At 44.8% G+C, this 17,118-nt stretch overlaps 1 protein-coding gene across 2 annotated transcripts in view; it reads right to left on the bottom strand.

The window, feature by feature from the left end:
- The window catches only part of LOC122798813, a 2,048,867-nt gene that overhangs the window by 1,473,128 nt on the left and 558,621 nt on the right, over positions 1–17,118 (bottom strand). For both annotated transcript variants that reach the window (XM_044067935.1, XM_044067936.1), the window contains exon 7: positions 16,725–16,836. In XM_044067935.1, coding sequence (XP_043923870.1) covers positions 16,725–16,836 — 112 coding nt within the window. The remainder of the gene's footprint in view (positions 1–16,724; positions 16,837–17,118) is intronic.

Raw genomic sequence — 17,118 nt, 5'->3', positions numbered from 1 at the left:
AGGAAGCCATGTAGCCCAGTGCCTGCAGGAATTTCCTTGCAGTGAGCTGAGGTAGAGTTGCCAAAGTCTTGAAAATTGAAGCTAGCTGTATTTGTTTTTCTGTGTGAGGAAGGCCCTTTGTAAGGTTGTATTTAAGAGGGCTCCCAGGAATACCATTTGTTGAGAAGGGATCAGATGTGACTTTTTTGTGTTCACTGAAAATCCCAACAGGAAGAGAAGACGTTGAACAAAATCCAGATGTTGAAGTAAAAGATCCTTGCTGTCTGCCTGAATAAGGCAGTCGTCCAAATAAGGGTAAATCTGAATCCCCTGGAGTCTGCAATAAGCCACTACTGGTGCCAGGCACTTGGTAAAGACTCTGGGCGCAGTAGATAAACCAAAGGGCAGTACAGAGAATTGATAGTGTCTCGAACCTGCCTTGAACCGGAGGAATTTCCTGCGTTCCTGCCTGATGGGAATGTGTAAATAAGCTTCCTTCAGGTCCAATGTCACCATCCAGGCGTCCTGAGAGAGAATTGGAATCAGCTGCTGCAGAGTAAAAATCTTGAATTTTGGAATTTCCAAAAAGGTGTTTAACACAGAAAGGTCCAGAATAGGTCTCCATGAGCTTTGTTTTCTTGGAACCAGAAACAGTTGAATAAAAACCTTTTCCCATCTCTGAGAGTGGAACAGGCTCTATGGCTCTCATGGCCAGAAGAGCATCCACTTGATTTAAGGCCTCTGACCATTGATGTTTTGGCAGATCTGGCCAACCGAAAGCTCTTGGCAAGGTATGAAAGTGGAATTTGTAGCCATTTAAAATCACGTCCAATACCCATTTGTCCTGGGTAATATGAGTCCAATTTCTGTAAAAAAGAGAAAGTTTTCCTCCGAGAGGGGCATCCAGGTAAAGAGGTCCTGTAGCCCAACCTAGAGAGTCATTGAGTTTGCTTTCCTTGAGATTGGGATCTGTCTACTCCCCTTCTAGGTGAAGAAGCAGTCCATTGTCTCGATCTGTAGGAGGCCTGAGCTTGGCCACGACCTCTGGAGCGTCTATATCTTCCCCTCTGAGGCCTGTCAGATGTGGGAAAGGACCAATTTTTGGAGGGCCAATTCCTGGAAAATCTAGGAGGCTGAACTTGCAAGAAATCTTTCACAGTTTGCATAGATTTTGCCTTTTCTTCCATCTTTTTAATAACTTCCTCAGCCCTAGATCCAAAAAGAACATCATGCTGAACAGGGGCATCTAATAATTTAGCCTTAACCTGTTCAGGTAAACTTTGCTCACGAAGCCAAGCATGTCTCCTGATAACAGTACCAGAGGCTGCGGCCCTGCAAGAAGCATCCAAAGCATCAAAACCACAATGCAAGCTATGTTTGTTCAGTTGTTCAGTTGCATGCAATACATCCTGTAGTTCCTTATCTTCTGCACATGCAGGAAGGGAAGCAAGCTTTTGCTTTAAAACAGACAAAAGAAATTGCTGATACTTAAACATATGAAATTGGCAATTTAAAGCCCTAACAGAAAGGGTAGCAGAAGTATATACCTTTTTGCCCCACCTGTCTCAGAGGGAATAGGATTCTTAGAAGTAGCAACTTTAGCAGCCTTAGAACCCTGAGAAATAGTTTCAGGATCTGCAGAAGGATTCTTAAATAAAAACAAATGAGACTCAGGAACCCTATAAACCCTATCAGGCTTAGAGGGAGCAGGAGGCATGGAATCAGGATTCAAATTAGCCTCGGAAAAAGCATCATCCACAATGTCAAGAACAGGAGGGATAGCCAAAGGCCTATGTTGAGGAAGAAGAAGGAATTCTCTAAGCCTCTTCTTTGAAGCAGAATAATCCTGACCTTCCCAATGAAAATGTTCCCTCATCTCGTGTAAGGTTTCCCCAAAAGAAAAATCTTCAGGCGGAGAGGCAGAGGGCAAGGAGTCCTCAGCATCAGAATCCTCATAAGGAGGAAAAGAATATTCCTGATCAGAGGAAGAGACAGAAGAAATAGAAGCCTGGTCAGAGGAATCCATAGGAACATCCTGTCGAGGCCTTTTCTCGGGGGGGGAGAACCCCTAATCATAGAAAGCAAATCTTCAGCCATCCTTAACAATTGCTTCTGTGTCCTGGGAGTAGATTCAGAAGTAGCTTGAGCAGGAGCTTTAGACTTAACAGGAGTCTTTGACTTTGCCTTTGAAATAGTGATGTGAGTAGGCCTGAATACCCCCTCAGAAGCCGGTACCTGCACAGCGGTTCCGGACCCATCCGAGGGAGCGACGTCCAAAGGTCCTGCAGCAGATAAAATAGAAGGCCTTGATGGCTCCCCATGGGAGTCCGTATCGGCCATCGGTTCAGAAGTAGCGGACGACAGGGGCTGCAAAAGCGCCTCACTGACGACAGCCGAACCGGACGCAGGCTCCAGCTGCAACGAGTCCTGTTTGGACCTCGGAGGCCTGTCCTTGTCTTTGCGCTTCTTTTGAATTCCGGTAGTGTCCGACGACATTCTGTAATTGAAGCATCTGGCAAAATAATTCAGAGCCCAGTCGTACCTGCGTTTGATAGTACGAGAATTAAACCTGGCACAGAACCGACAACAAGAAAAGTACAGTTTTGTACCTACCATAAATGTAGATGTCCGATAGGAATGCATCTGCAGTCCTTACAAATGGGTTGTCCTGTCATCAGGCAGCCCTTCGGTCGGCCGGATTCCAAAGTCTGGGTCTGGCCTCGGCTGGTGTCGCACTTCACCCGACGTCATAGCTGCAGTTATTCGGGTATAAAGGCATCAGCCAACGCCATTTTCCTCAGTGTTTCTTGCCCCAGATGCCAGGTGCCCTCTAGGAAGGCTAAATTTGGATAAATGCAAATGATTCCAAATAGTAGAGAGCAAACAAAAAATAGGCATGTATGTACATATATACAAACAAATACACCATAATAGATTCCCCCAGCTAGCTACAAGATGGGCAAATACCCTAGGAGTACCACAGAGGGGAAGGAGGGTGGGTAATCCTGACTGCAGATGCATTCCTATCGGACATCTACATTTATGGTAGGTACAAAACTGTACTATGTCCTTCAAGGATGTATTTGCAGTCCTTACAAATGGGTAGAATACCATAGCAAAACTGGGGGAGGAGGAAAAATAAAATTATGGTGTAGTTAAGATCCCTTGCAAAACAGCAGTGGCAAAACCTGCTCGGGATCTGGAGTATAAAGGTAAATTATAATGCTTGGCAAATGTATGCACGGAGCTCCAAGTAGCAGCCTCTAAAATGTCGTTGGTAGCCACTCCTCGTAGAAAAGCTGTGGTAGTGGCTGTAGCCCTTGTAGAGTGAGGCCTGATGTTTTCTGGAGTTTTCTTTCCATGGTAGGAGTAACAAAATCTAATGCAATTTCCTATCCACTTAGAGATTGTCTGTTTTGAAATTGCTTTTCCTTCCATTCCTGTTGCATATGCTACCAGTAGCTGGTCAGTTTTCTATTGCCCTTGGTCCTGTCCAGGTAGTAGCGTAATTGTCTATGCACATCCAAGGTATGCAACAGCCTTTCTCCCTGTTCTGAGGGTTGGGAAGAATGTAGGTAGGTGGATAGCCTGATTCAAAGATACTCTGGAGACCACCTTAGGCATAAAAGTAGGATTAGTTCTCATGGATACTCTATCTTGGTGGAAGATCAGGAAGGGCTGTACTGCCATTAGTGCCTGTAGCTCAGATACACTTCTTGCTGAAGTGATTGCCAACAGGAAAGCAGTTTTCCATGATAAGTATTGTAATTCTGCTGTTGCTGCTGGTTCGAAAGGAGGAAGTGTCAAATTTTCTAGCACAAAGTTCAAGTCCAATGCTGGTAATGGTGGCTTCCTAGGCGGTTTTACATTTTTAATTCCTCTCACAAACTGCCTGAGCAGAGGATGTGAGAAGACTGGAGGATCCAAGTCGTATTCTGCTGAAATAGCTGATGCATGAATCTTGATGGAAGACTAGGACAGGCCTTTGTGGAAGAGCTCTGCCAAGTATTCCAGGATGTTGGCTATGTTTACCAGTGACACATTTTCTCCTTTTGCAGTACTCCAAATAAAATATCTTTTCCATTTTGCTGAATATTTTTTTCTTGTTGAGGGTCTGCGAGCCTCCAAGATAATGTCTTTTACCCTTTGGGATAAATTTGGGTTATTTGTTCTTATGCAATGTTCCAGGCAGTTAGCTGCAGTGTTTTTAGGTTTGGATGCAGGGTGTTGTAGTTGTTCTGTGTTAACAGCAAGGGAACAAGGGGTAGGTGCCATATTTGTTCCCGAGACATGCTCCTCAGTAATGGGTACCAATGTTGTCTTGGCCAGTCTGGAGCTATCAGGATGATCCTTGGATGGTCCTCCTTGATCTTCAATAGCACCTTGTGCATCAAAGGAAGTGGTGGGAATGCATATGCTGTCAGGTTTTTCCAACTGCAAGATAGGGAGTCCACCTTCCAAGCAAGTGGGTGGTACATCCTTGTGCAGAATTTCTTTAGTTGGTGATTGTGTGGGGATGCAAATAAGTCTATTTGTGGGAGTCCCCATTTTCTTGTAATGGTTTTGAAGATGTCCAGATGCAGCATCCATTCGTGGGCATCCGTGGTAGTCCTGCTTAGTACGTCTGCTAGAATGTTTTCTTTTCCTGGTACAAGAATTGCTTGTAACTGAACGTTGTAACTCAGGGCCACATTCCAGAGATCCATTGCCATCCGGCATAGAGGGTACGAATGTGTGCCTCCCTGTTTGTTGATGTACCACATAACTGTGGTGTTGTCTGTCCTTATCAACAGTTGACCTTGTCGAAGAAATGGTCTGAATGTCTGAATTGCCAGTTTTACTGCCAGCATTTCCTTTTGATTTATGTGTAGGTGCAGCTGGTCTTGAGTCCATAAGCCTTGTATGCACTTGTCTAGCATGTGGGCCCCCCAACCGAGGTCTGAGGCATCCGTGGTAATGGTTTGGCTTGGTTGAGTGTTGTGGAAGGGCAATCCTTTGTTTGATTGACAGGCCTGAGCCCACCATTGGAATTCTTGCTTCAGGCATGGAATTATTGGAATTTGGGTTTCTAGGCTGTGCTTGTGCTGAGACCATAAATTCCTTAGGTACCACTGTAACTTTCTCATATGCAGTCTGGCATGTGGAACCAATATTATGCAGGATGCCATGAAACCCAAGGCTTGCAGGACTTTTCTTGCTGTTAGATGGTTCTGCTTTGTTAATGCCAAGAAGTATAGAGGGAGTTGCTCCTGTTTTTCCTACTGTTATGAATGCCATTTGCTTCGATGTGTCCAGCTCTGCACCCAAGAAGGTTATCCTTTGGGATGGCATCAGCCTTGACTTGTTTATATTGACTGTGTATCCCAGGGCTTGTAGTAGGTAAACGACCCTTTTCAAGTCTTCTGCTAACTTGATTTTGTTGTCCGCTTGTATCAGGCAGTCGTCCAGGTAAGGGTAGATTTGGATTCCCTGGAGCCTGCAATGAGCAATTACTGATGCCAGGCATTTCGTGAACACTCTGGGCGCAGTAGATAAGCCAAAGGGCAATGCTGAGAATTGATAATGCTCTGATCCTGCAAGAAATCTGAGGTATCTTCTGCAATTTGATCATATGGGGACGTGCAGGTATGCCTCCTTGAGATCTAGAGTTACCAGCCAAGACTCCTTGCCCAGCATGGGAAGAAGCTGCTGTAGGGTCAGCATTTTGAATTTTGGAACAATGAGGAATGTGTTTAAAGCGGACAGGTCGAGAATAGGTCTCCATTTGCTTTCTTTTCTTGGTACCAGGAAGAGTCTGGAGTAAAATCCCTGTCCTTGCTCCATAGATGGTACCTTTTCCACAGCTCTCATTTTTAATAATTGAGATATTTGTTTTAGAGCTTCTGCCTTTTGATTTGGAGGTAGGTTTGGCATTCCTCTCTTCCCTGGTACAGTATGGAAGTGAAACCTGTTACCTTGGTCTATTGTCTGCAAAATCCACTTGTCTCTTGTGATGTAATGCCAGTTTACTGAAAATAAATCTAGCTTCCCGCCCAAGGGTGCTTTTAGTTGTTCCCTGGTAGGCGGTGCTAGAACCAAGTCACTGTGATTGTCCTGTAGTAGTGGTGGTGGCTGTGTCCGTGGCTGCACCTCGCTGGTTGTTACCCTGCCACTGGCGTCCCTGTAGGCACCTCTGGATTGACTTCGGCCTCTTGAACGCCTATTCCTGCCTCTCTGGGCTCTGGAGGAGTCGGGAAAGGACCAATTCTTGGAGGGCCAATTCCTGCTAAACCTTGGAGGTTGGACCTGTAAGAAATCTTTCACTGTTTGGACAGATTTTGCCTTCTCTTCCATCTTCTTGAGCACCTGTTGTGCAGGAGAGCCAAACAAATTGATCTTGTCCATGGGAGCATCTAGTAATTTGGATTTCACATGGTCTGGTAAGGCCTGCTCTTTTAACCATGCATGCCTTCTGATAACTGTGCCAGTCATGGCTGATCTGAAGGAAGCTTCCAGTGCATCATAGCCGCATTTTAAGGAATGGTTACTGACCTGCTGAATGTTATGTACCATTTCCTGAACAGATTTTTTGTCTAATGGTTCATCTGAGGACAACTTTTTGGTTAACTGGTCTAGCATAAATTCTTGATACTGGATCATGTGGAATTGACAGTTCAATGCTCTAGCTGAAAGAGTTGCAGAAGTGTAAACTTTTTTACCCCATCTCTCTAAGGACCTGGATTCCCTTTTAGACGGGAGGGGGTTTTTGGCAGAGGTAGCTGCTACAGCCTTAGGACCCTGGGAGATAGTCTCTGGATCTGCAAAAGGAGCTTTATACAAATGGTGATGAGTATCCGGAACCCTGTAGTACCTATCGGGCTTAGCAGGGGCCGGTGGAAGTGAATCAAGAGCAGTACAAGCATCATTAAATGCATCATCTACATCAGAGAGAACTGGAGGAATGGCTAAAGGCCTATGTTGTGGTTAATGCAGAAAGGTTCTAAGCCTCTTCCTAGAGTCTGAGAAATCCTGGCTCTGACCGACCGGCACTTGCGAACAGCTTCTGCTTCGGGCGCCACGCGGCAAGAAAGACTGAGGAAAATGGCGTCGGCTGATGCCTTTATACCCGAATAACTGCAGCTATGACGTCGGGTGAAGTGCGACACCAGCCGAGGCCAGACCCAGACTTTGGAATCCGGCCGACCGAAGGGCTGCCTGACGACAGGACAACCCATTTGTAAGGACTGCAGATGCATCCTTGAAGGACATCTGAATTTGTTCCCTCTAATTCTACTCCCTATTCATTACACTGGGAGTCTTCAGAAAATGAAGAATTTAGTTTTGCTTTCCAATACAACCAGCATATCAAGGGTTAAAAGCTTGAACAAGGCCTTGAGTAAAGCCTAATTCTTTCTTATCCAACTTAACAGGGACAGAAGATAAATGTTTAACTGTCTGCTTTTTTTCAGGAAAGCCCACTGAAGCAGACTGACTCAAGTCAGTGACATCACAGTGAGTAAAGGAATCCTAGTTCAGGCAGGCAAGGAAGCAATCCCTGTTCCTTCCCCAGAGACGAATAACATTTTATAATGGAAGTCTGGCAACTTATTGCTCTGAAGGCCAAGATGGCAGAAATGTACACTCTTAAACTTACTGAAGACTTTACTCCCCTGACTGTTAAGAAATGTAATGCGTCTTGGAGTCAATGTTGATGTCCTCTCCTGGCAGAAATCATGAAAACAGGGTCTAATAAAAGTATAGGAATTTTCTACCTTATACAATCTGTCTAGTTTCTTTGGAGTCATAGGCCAAATGTCAAGCTCTAACGAGGCTGTGATCTGAAGGCATCTGACAGCATGAAAAACTGGAAACAATAAGCAACTGACAAGTGCAATCTTCAGGAACCACTTATTACAAGATACAATACATGATACAAGACTGACAGCTTCTTGGAGATCCATCTGACGTGATTATTAATCAGATTTACAAGATTGCTCTTCATCATGAATGCCATACCAAAGGAAGAGATATGTGGATAACCCACAGGTCTTGCTCATCCATTTCAAAGACCAGTAACAGCAATGAGCCCAGATGCTCTCAATTCTACGAAGAGGCACTCCCCAACTTTAAAGGTTCAGCTGTCGTGATTAAGTGTCAACAAGACTATGCCTGGCAGTGACATACTACCCAGTGCAACTATCAATCAAAGATAATAGAGGCCAGTGCCAACACAAGTAGGTCAGGCATCTGATCCTCATAGCACTCTTTGCACAGAAACAGCATGTAGTTTTCTTGCATCACTCATGACTGAAAATAGTTCTGCTGAGTCAGTGCCCTTCTCTGGTTAACAAATTTAAAGTACACCAATTAGAATAATGGTATATTTGCCCTCTAAGGTTTTTAGCTTCAAAACAGTTGGGATGTCTCTGGAGACCAATATGACAGTGCAGTTCAAATTAGCACAAGACAGCTGCCGGTCTCAGACACCTGGAAACAAGCACCTGGCCTTGCAAATGGGTAAGGACATGTAAGAACACCTACATGAAGGCTGCTGCAACGGGGTAAGATAAGCCAATGCCTCTCATGGTCCAGTATCAGCAAGACTAATAGGGTCACAAAGGTCATGCTCTGTCGACATGCAAAATCCTTAACAGTTAGCCTCTTAGGCTTTTTCAAACCTTTTCTCCTTTATAAGGGATGGCTTTCTTATATCAGAGGATCCACCCCTCCACTGCGGAACAAGCATCCATTGTACCAGTAATTTTCTCTGCAGAAGAAAAGTCTTAAATTTCTGGCCAACTTCGTCTTTATTATGAAGATTATAGACTACGTTTTTGAGTACACTGCAAAGAGAATAACTCAACCGGAAATGCAATTCAATAAATTAATACAGCAGGCCACCTAGAGTGAATTAAATACAAATACAATACATAAAACTACTACTTATATGACTGAAATACCACTGTAACAAATAATCCATCTGTTAATTATAACAAATGCTGAAACAAACACCACCACTTCTTTCAATATGCCACAAATTAAAATGTTAAATCAACTGTTAAAAAAATGATGAACTAAGGTCCATAAGCTCATCAAACTCCACTGAAGAAACTCATACCAACATCAACCTTCAACAGTAAAACGTCCATGCACAATCGGATGCCACCAACAGCTAAGTCCACCAGCAGTAATCACCATTTTCCCAAAAGAAAAGGGGCACTATGTAGCAGTCTTTTGGTGGAATTTGTCTTCCACAGACATAACTGCCTTGGGAGTCATCGTCTCCAGAGAAATCACAGACACCAGAAATTTACTATCCACACAGTCTAAAATACAACCATTAGATAAAACAGTCTAATACCTTTATTTTTTCCAGCTGGGTACTTACTGCACTGAAAATTTCCTGGAAGGCACCAACTAACAGGCTGGCTTACAACCAACCACTTCTTGTAATAAAAAAAGAACTGAAAAATAAGTGACACTGATGTGAATAGAAGTCACGTACCTACCATAACTTAGTATCTGTGTTATCCAATTTCATTATGCATCGCAAATGGGTCTTTGGATCCATCCTCAGATCCAAGCCTGCCATTTCTGCATACATACGATCTGGGCCTCAAACTCTTCCCTCTCTCATGATGCCTTATTCCAGCGCAGATCCTCAGATCGATTTTGCTGCCCCCTCCTCAAGATGGTTATCCCATAGAAAATAGTAATATATAGAAACAAAAGACCTACTGGAGATCAAACTAGGAACCAGAGGGTTCTGTAACCCTCTAGATGCTCTCAGCCATACAAGGAAGGAGGAGGAGGGTTGGAATTGATGAATAATGAAATCGGACAACACTGATACCAAATTATGGTAAGTACATAACTTCTAATCTGATGTCCATTTCATTATGCATCACAAAAACAGAGTTCTCAGTTACGCAAACCGTGGGAAGTCCTCAAGGAAAGATATGCCTGAGCACTGCAGAAACAAAGGATGCTCTCTTTCTGGAAATAATATCTTAACTTGTAGTGAGATGTAAAAGTTTGGGCCATGGACCAAGTAGCTGTGGTGTAGATTTCATCAACTGGAGTTCTAGCAGAAAAGGCTGAAGAGGTTGACAATGACCTGGTAGAGTGGGCTTTAACTGGACGGGGGAGTTGTTTGCCTTGCTAAGAATAAACTGTAGAAATACATTCCATAATCCATTTTGGTAAAGTAATCTTAGAGACAGCCTGTCCCAACCTGTTAGGTGAAAAGGCAATGAAAAATTGTGACTTTCTATGAGGCTTGGTCCTATGAATATAGAAACGTAACCGTCTGTGGACATCCAAAGAATGTAACTTGCATTCATCCTTACTGGAATAGTTGGGGGAAAAAAACAGGCAAATGAATAGTCAGTCTGATTCAAGTTCACTTCCGAAGTGACCTTTGGAATGAAAGAAGGATTCTTCCTGAGAGAAACTCTATCCTTGAAAAAGGTTATGGACAGTGGTTGTGGAGACCGAGCCTGCAATTCTTTAGCTCTCCGGGCTGATGTAATAGCCACAAAAAAAACTTCCATGACAAGTATTTCAGCTAACAAGAACTAGCAGGTTCAAAATGTTTCTCAGTAAGGCCTTGTTGAACTAAAGCAAGATCTCAAGGTGGGGGGGAAAGGATCCTCGATTGGAAGTCTTAGGTGAAACAACCCTTTTAAAAATGACCAACACAGTTTGGAAGAAAGGGTAGAAGGAAGCCAACTCCTTTCCCAACACGGAAATTGGTGATAGCTGCAAGTTGCATTTATACAGCAGAAAAACTAGCATTCTGATGGAAAAAAGAACAAAAGCATAAGGAAATCTGACCAAACACTAAAACCAAGAACCAGACCACGAAAACCAACCAGAAGGAATGGAAGAAAATTGTAGTCTAACAGCAGTTTATTCAAGTTGAATGTCACAAACAAACAGAACACGTGTTCAACTTGAATAAACTGCTGTTAGACTACAATTTTCTGCCATTCCTTCTGATAAGGAAATCAGAAACTGAGGCTGTAAAGGGGTCTATATTCCTATGTGAAGCTCAGATGGAAAACCTAATTTGCTACGATATAGCTTCTTGGTGGAGGGCCTTTGAGAAGCAAGGATGATGTCATGGACAGGTAAAGAAAGCCTGGACTTCAACAAAATTACTGGAAGTGGAGAAACCAAGCAGTTAATCTGAGGGATCAAAGACTTGGGGGTCTGTCATTCTGTCGGATGTGAAATGAGATCCTGTCTGGGATCCAGTACCCATGGAGGATATTTGTTGCAAGACCACAGGAAGAGGAACCACCTGACAAGTCAAACAATGGGCAATGAGGAAAAGATTGATCTTCAACCTGCTGGCTTTCTGTAGGACTTGGGGTAACAGGGGAATTGGAGGGTAAGCTTACAGGAGACCTGGGGGCCAACTGTGGACTAGAGCAACCCTGGAAGACTCCCCCACTGGGGGGATCAGAGTGAAGTACCTGCTGCATTTGTTCTTTAGGGGGGACCCAAACAGATTGCAGCAAGGCTGGCTCCAACGGGTTGGGAGGGTGGCCTAATGGTTAAGGTGTTTGCCTTACAACCACAAGGTTCAGGGTTTGAGTCTCACAAGGGATAATTGGCTAGGCTTAAAATGGCTCACAAGGGCAGTTAGCTTAGTACTAATCTATGAGCCTATGAACCTATGAAAATCTTGTTCGCTACCGACTGCTTTGGGAACCACTCATAAGGACTCAAAATGAACACGCTAAGCTTGTCCGCCAGAACGTTAGATTCTTACGGGATGTACGTTGCAATGAGAAGGCGGTTTGAAGCAATTGCCTATTCCCAGACTCTTGTGGGTTCTCTACAGAGCGGGTAAGATCGGGTTCCCCCTGCTTGTTGATGTACCATACCACTGCAATGGTGTCCGTCAAGACTGCAACCATCCCCAGAGGAAGGTAGTCCTGAAAGAAAGGCATGCAATGTAAGGAAGACCACCCTCATCTCCAGGACGTTTATGTGCAATCTGGTCTCTAAAGGGGACCACGTGCCTTGGACCATCCTTCCCTTATAATGCTCCCATGTCAATAGGGAAGTGTCCTTGGTCACTGTGGCAAAAGGAGGGGGAAGGACAAAGGGCCTGCCAAGATGAAGATAGTCTGAACATCCACCATTACAGGTGGCATTTGCAAATTGGTGCAAGTTTGATCGGGGTAGATAAAGGATGATGCCTGGTACACCACTGAACCTCCAGAGTCCACTGGAGAACTCTGATGAAAAACCTGGCAAGAGGCACCAGAAGAATGGCAGCCAACATGGAACCCAAGGCTATAAGAACTAGACGAGCTGAAGGAGATGATGTGTCTAGTAAATATTGTACCTGCGGCATGAGAGACTACATCCTCTGTAAGGGAAAAGCTGCCACCTGAGTTCCCATGTTTAACTGGGTGCCGATGAACTTGATCTCCTGAACTGGGGTCATCTTGGATTTTGCCATGTTCACTGTGATCCCCAGACAGCGAAACAAGGGCAACTTCACCCGAGTTGCCCTGAGTAGTTGAAGCCTTGTGGCTACCGTTAGGAGCCAATTTTCCAGGCAGAGGAACACCTGGAATCCTTGCAGATGGAGATGCACTGCAAACACTGCCATGCAATTCTTGAACACCCGGGGGCAGTGGTGAGACCAAAGGGCAGTGCTCTGAACGGGTAATGATTGGCCCCCAGCCAGAAGCATAGCTATCTCCTGGAGTGTCTAACAGATTCAAACTACTTAGATCCAAGGTGGGTCAAATGTCCCCAGTCTTCTTTGGCCCCCAAAAGAAGAGTCAGCAAGTTCTGCATCCTTGTTGTTCAGTTAGAACCCGCTGGCTAACTCTTTTGTCTAGAAGTTTTTGCACTTCTAGAAGGGCATTCTTCCTCTGTCTGGGTGGCACAGCTGGGAGACTCTCCCCTGTGTGGGGAGAAGGAAGGTAAAAGTGAATATAGTAGCCTCCATATATGACGTTTAACACCTTGGCATTGTTTATGTCTGTTTAGGCTGCTAGGTGCAAGGATAGTCTGCTACTGACTGCCTCCAGAGTAGGACAGTCAGACACCGCCTCAGGAGCACTGAAAGGGCTTTTAAGAGAGACTGTCCCCTGAAGCTCTGGTTCTGTGGACCCCCTTTGCCCAGTGGCAAAGTCTACCATTAAACCCTCTCCCTCTGCCTCATAAGAAAATTTGCCCTGCGACTCAAGGAAGCCCCCCTTGAATCTGGGGAACCAGATGCTCTTCCCACTCTGTTGGTTCCTGGAAAAGGTCCATTGGGTTTGATCCCTATGGCAGAGAGAGAGTCTTGCCCTCCTGTCTCTGTGGGTTAGAGTTTCCTTAACCAATGGTCCAAACGAAGAGCTGTCAAAGGGGGCATTAATGAACGACACTTTGAAGGGGTCCGCAAACCTGCATAGTCTCATCCAGGTATGCTGTCTGAGGCTATGCCTGAACCAGCCGCTCGAGAGGTTCCCTCCACCGCGTGGGAGATTAGCCTCATTAATGAGTTAAGCAATAGAAGTCAGGGTATCAGCTGTGTGGAAACCTTTTTGAAGGTTTCCTCCAACAGCAATTGCACCACAGATGTGGACAGTTCCTTCATCAGGTCTCCCTGGAGGTGAGTGAAAGTGAAATGTGCCAGGTAGTTTAATGTTCTCAGTGAAAAGGTGGCTGAGGCATACACTCACTTCCCATGTCTGTCCAAAGCCCAAGACTTTCTGTTTGGGGGGAGGACACTAGAGCTCTGTTCAGCGAGCTCTTTCTTGGTGGCTGCTGACACCACAATGGCATCAACTGGGACACCTTTACTCCAGTAGGGGTGATCCTGAGGGGGGCAGAGATATTTATCCACCCGCTTTGGGAATGGTTCTATGGTATCAGGCTCCTTCCAAGCCCGGGGGACAATGAGGTATACAAGCTTGTCTGCTGTGGTCACCCAGGATGTAGATAGTCCCATCCCAAATGCCTCCAGGAATACTGACTCCTCCGAGGAAGGGTGTTGGGACAACCATCTACCCTTTTGTTCCAGGATTTCTAAGATATCTCCAAAGGAGACAGACATTCTTAGGTGGAGATCGGGGGGGGGGGGGTCTTCCCCTTCATCAAAGTTGTTGTCCTCTGTTAAAGTCTCCAAGGGGCAGTCGATGCACTTCCTCTTGCACTGATGCTTCCAAAGGACCTTCTCAGCAGGGTATTCGGGGGAGGAATCTGAAAAGAGGGGATCCCCTTGCTGAGGGGTTGGCTACAAGCTCTCCAGGAGGGGCAGACCATGGACTGGATGGATAGGAGCAAAGCTTCGATCCACAGAGGACTGGGAAGGGCCTGGTGGAGGAGGGACAGTCTCTCGAGGAGTAGAGAAAGCTCTCTCTATTACCTGGATTGCAAAGGATGCCTGAGGAACCTGCCCCCCTACCCCCACCACAGAGGCCAAAGTCCCCAAGGGAGAAAGAGTCTAGGTTACTCCGGACCTCACATCACCATAAAGCACTGGACCAGAGCTATCAAAGTTCAAGGCCCCTAGAGGAAGGGAACAGCTCCGAGATGGACAAAATTCAGAGTCGACACCAATTCCGAAGACCAGGCATTGATCCCTCAGATCTGGGACCCACTCTGCTCCAATAAAATCACAGACGAGCCAGTCTGACTCTGATGGAGCCTATGAACCTAAGAAAGGAACATCCCATGATCTGACATTAATCCATTAATCCACTTGGGATCACCAAGCCCTGCAACTCCAAAGCAGAGATTATCGGAGGAGGAGACTGAGGTATCGGGTAGGAGCTCTCATGGATCAAGTTCGGGTCAGACAGGGCAAAATCCCCAGCTGGATCTGGGCTTTGAGGAAATTCCTTATCAGATCTATTTCCGAATGTGAGAGCTGACAGGACCTGGAGGACAAAGATAAATATGTCAACCGCAACGGTGATACGCTTGGCCAGGCTGTACGAGCAAGGTAAGGTGATTTGCTCGGGTGCAGAGTAGGACTCCAAGACTTATGCTCCAGGTCGGAGTGCTACGGAGTCCGTACTGGAGACAAGGAGCTATGGATCCTAATAACCTCTGACAGCTCCAAGAGGCTGCTCAGACCCAAGGTCAGTGGATCCGACCTGGTAGAAGGTTGGACAGGCGCGGACCCCCTTGGACCTGAAGGGCCTGTTAGATCCGGGGAGAGGTGCAGAGCTGAAGGATTCAATGAAGTCAGATCCAAAAGCTTCCTCCTCTTTTCAGAGGAAGAAGCGGATGATCCCGGGGAAGCAGAGGGTGGTCGCTTCTTCTGAGTGGGAGTCTGGACTCCAGAGGAGGTAAGAAGCTTTCTCAAGTTGAGCTTATTCATCCCATCAGCCAGGGCAATAGGGGTTTGAATGCAGAGCAAATATTGCAAGGCATATCCAAGTGCCCTGGGCCCAAGCAATAAGCACACTTCTTGTGAGCATCAGACTGAGGAATCTTATGTCCACAATAGGGACATCTTTTACACTCAGTTTCTTTGGCTTGTCTGACATTCTAAACAGAGACACATGTGCGTGTATGCACACACACACACACACACACAGAAGCCAGTCACACACTAACACTATCAACTAAAAACTGAAAAATAGAAAGCTGTTTTTTTTTTTTTTTTTACAGCTATAGAGAAAGGAATAAAACTAGGAGACAAAGGGCGGGAAGGACCTAATGCCAGCAAAAAAAACTACTGGTAGAGTAACCGGAGGGGAGGTAGAGCTACACTAAACTGTAAAACAGACAAAATAGAGGAAAGCAGAAAATAATTTCAGAAGAAAGAACAGCTAAAATTTGTAAAAAGACTAAATGTGAAGCAGAGGCTCAAAATCACATCTGGACCATAATGGAGGCAAACAAGATCTGAGGGCTTGAGGAGGAATGAGGCATCATGGGAGAGGGAGGAGTCTAAGCTGAGATCGTATGTCTGTAGAAATGGTTGGCTTGAATCTGAGGAAAGATCCGAAAACCCATTCATGATACATAAAATGGAGAGCATCAGCTCTGCCCTTTTAAAAAAAAATGTGCCTGGCTGGCATCATTAACGACAGAGGGGATAAGCGCTATGTTGGGAAGGTTTAAAATCACCAGACATTGGACAAGGTATGCATTATCTGCAGCGATTTCCCTGCCTAAGGAATTATAATGCAGCACTGACTCATGATGAATATTGACACAAAAAATGAAATATCACAGACAATCTAACACCATTTTCTTCACGCAACTAAAGCTTTCTCTCAAAGAAAGAAAGAAATTAAATGCAGTGTCTGGATAAAGTGCTATACTATGGAATTAAGGGACAATGTTAGCAGGCTGGAAATGTTTACAAAGTACCACCGATACCTAATGTATCGGTCCAACTAGCAACCCGGATAGCAGATTATGCAATTATTCACCAAATTGTAACCGAAGTACCTACTTCACCAGATAATTTAATCACAAATAATAATCTAATCAAAGCAATAATAGACCAAATCAGCTCAAAATAGTGAGCACTCTAGTCAATCACTTGGGAGATGTACCATGTCCAGAATACAATTACCCACAGATCTGTACCAAACAAACAAGTTTAGAGACAGATACTCTTCTGATTACCTGATTTATGTTGACAGACGGTCAATCCAGGTTCCCCAACAAAAAGCAAAAGTTTTAATGCAATTAATCTTAATACTAAAGGACATATTAAACATCTCCACCTCTCACCAGCCTTACTGGATGTTTTAATCTTACACTACAACTCTGCTGGTCGTTCTCACCTCAAGCTTGCTATAAAGCATCTCCTTTGCAGTCTTAATCTGGTTTATCCGCTTCTCTAGTTCAGCATTCTCATCTTCTAGGGGCTGGATTCGGTCATTTATGTGGACTGCCCTATAAACCACAAAATATATACAACACAATTAATCAATCGAATCATTTCAAAATGTCTCTGATGAGAGAATTCTGTGAAACAGTAGCATCAGGGCACTCGAAGATCAAAAAGCAGGATCACTGATGTAGACAATTGTTAAACAGGATTCAACTATAGACAGGGAATCTTTCAGACATATCTTTAAGCAGTCAGATGGTCCTTAGAGAGCATAAATGTTTCATTCTTACTCCAACGCTATCAGCAAAAATTCCCAACTATAAAAAGACGATTTAACACATGCA

This window comes from Protopterus annectens, chromosome 3.part1 (assembly GCF_019279795.1).
Source record: "Protopterus annectens isolate FY-2018-M chromosome 3.part1, PAN1.0, whole genome shotgun sequence".
Classification (NCBI taxonomy): domain Eukaryota; kingdom Metazoa; phylum Chordata; order Ceratodontiformes; family Protopteridae; genus Protopterus; species Protopterus annectens.
Note: the sequence above shows the minus strand (reverse complement) of the source record. Positions and strands in the feature narration are given on the sequence as shown.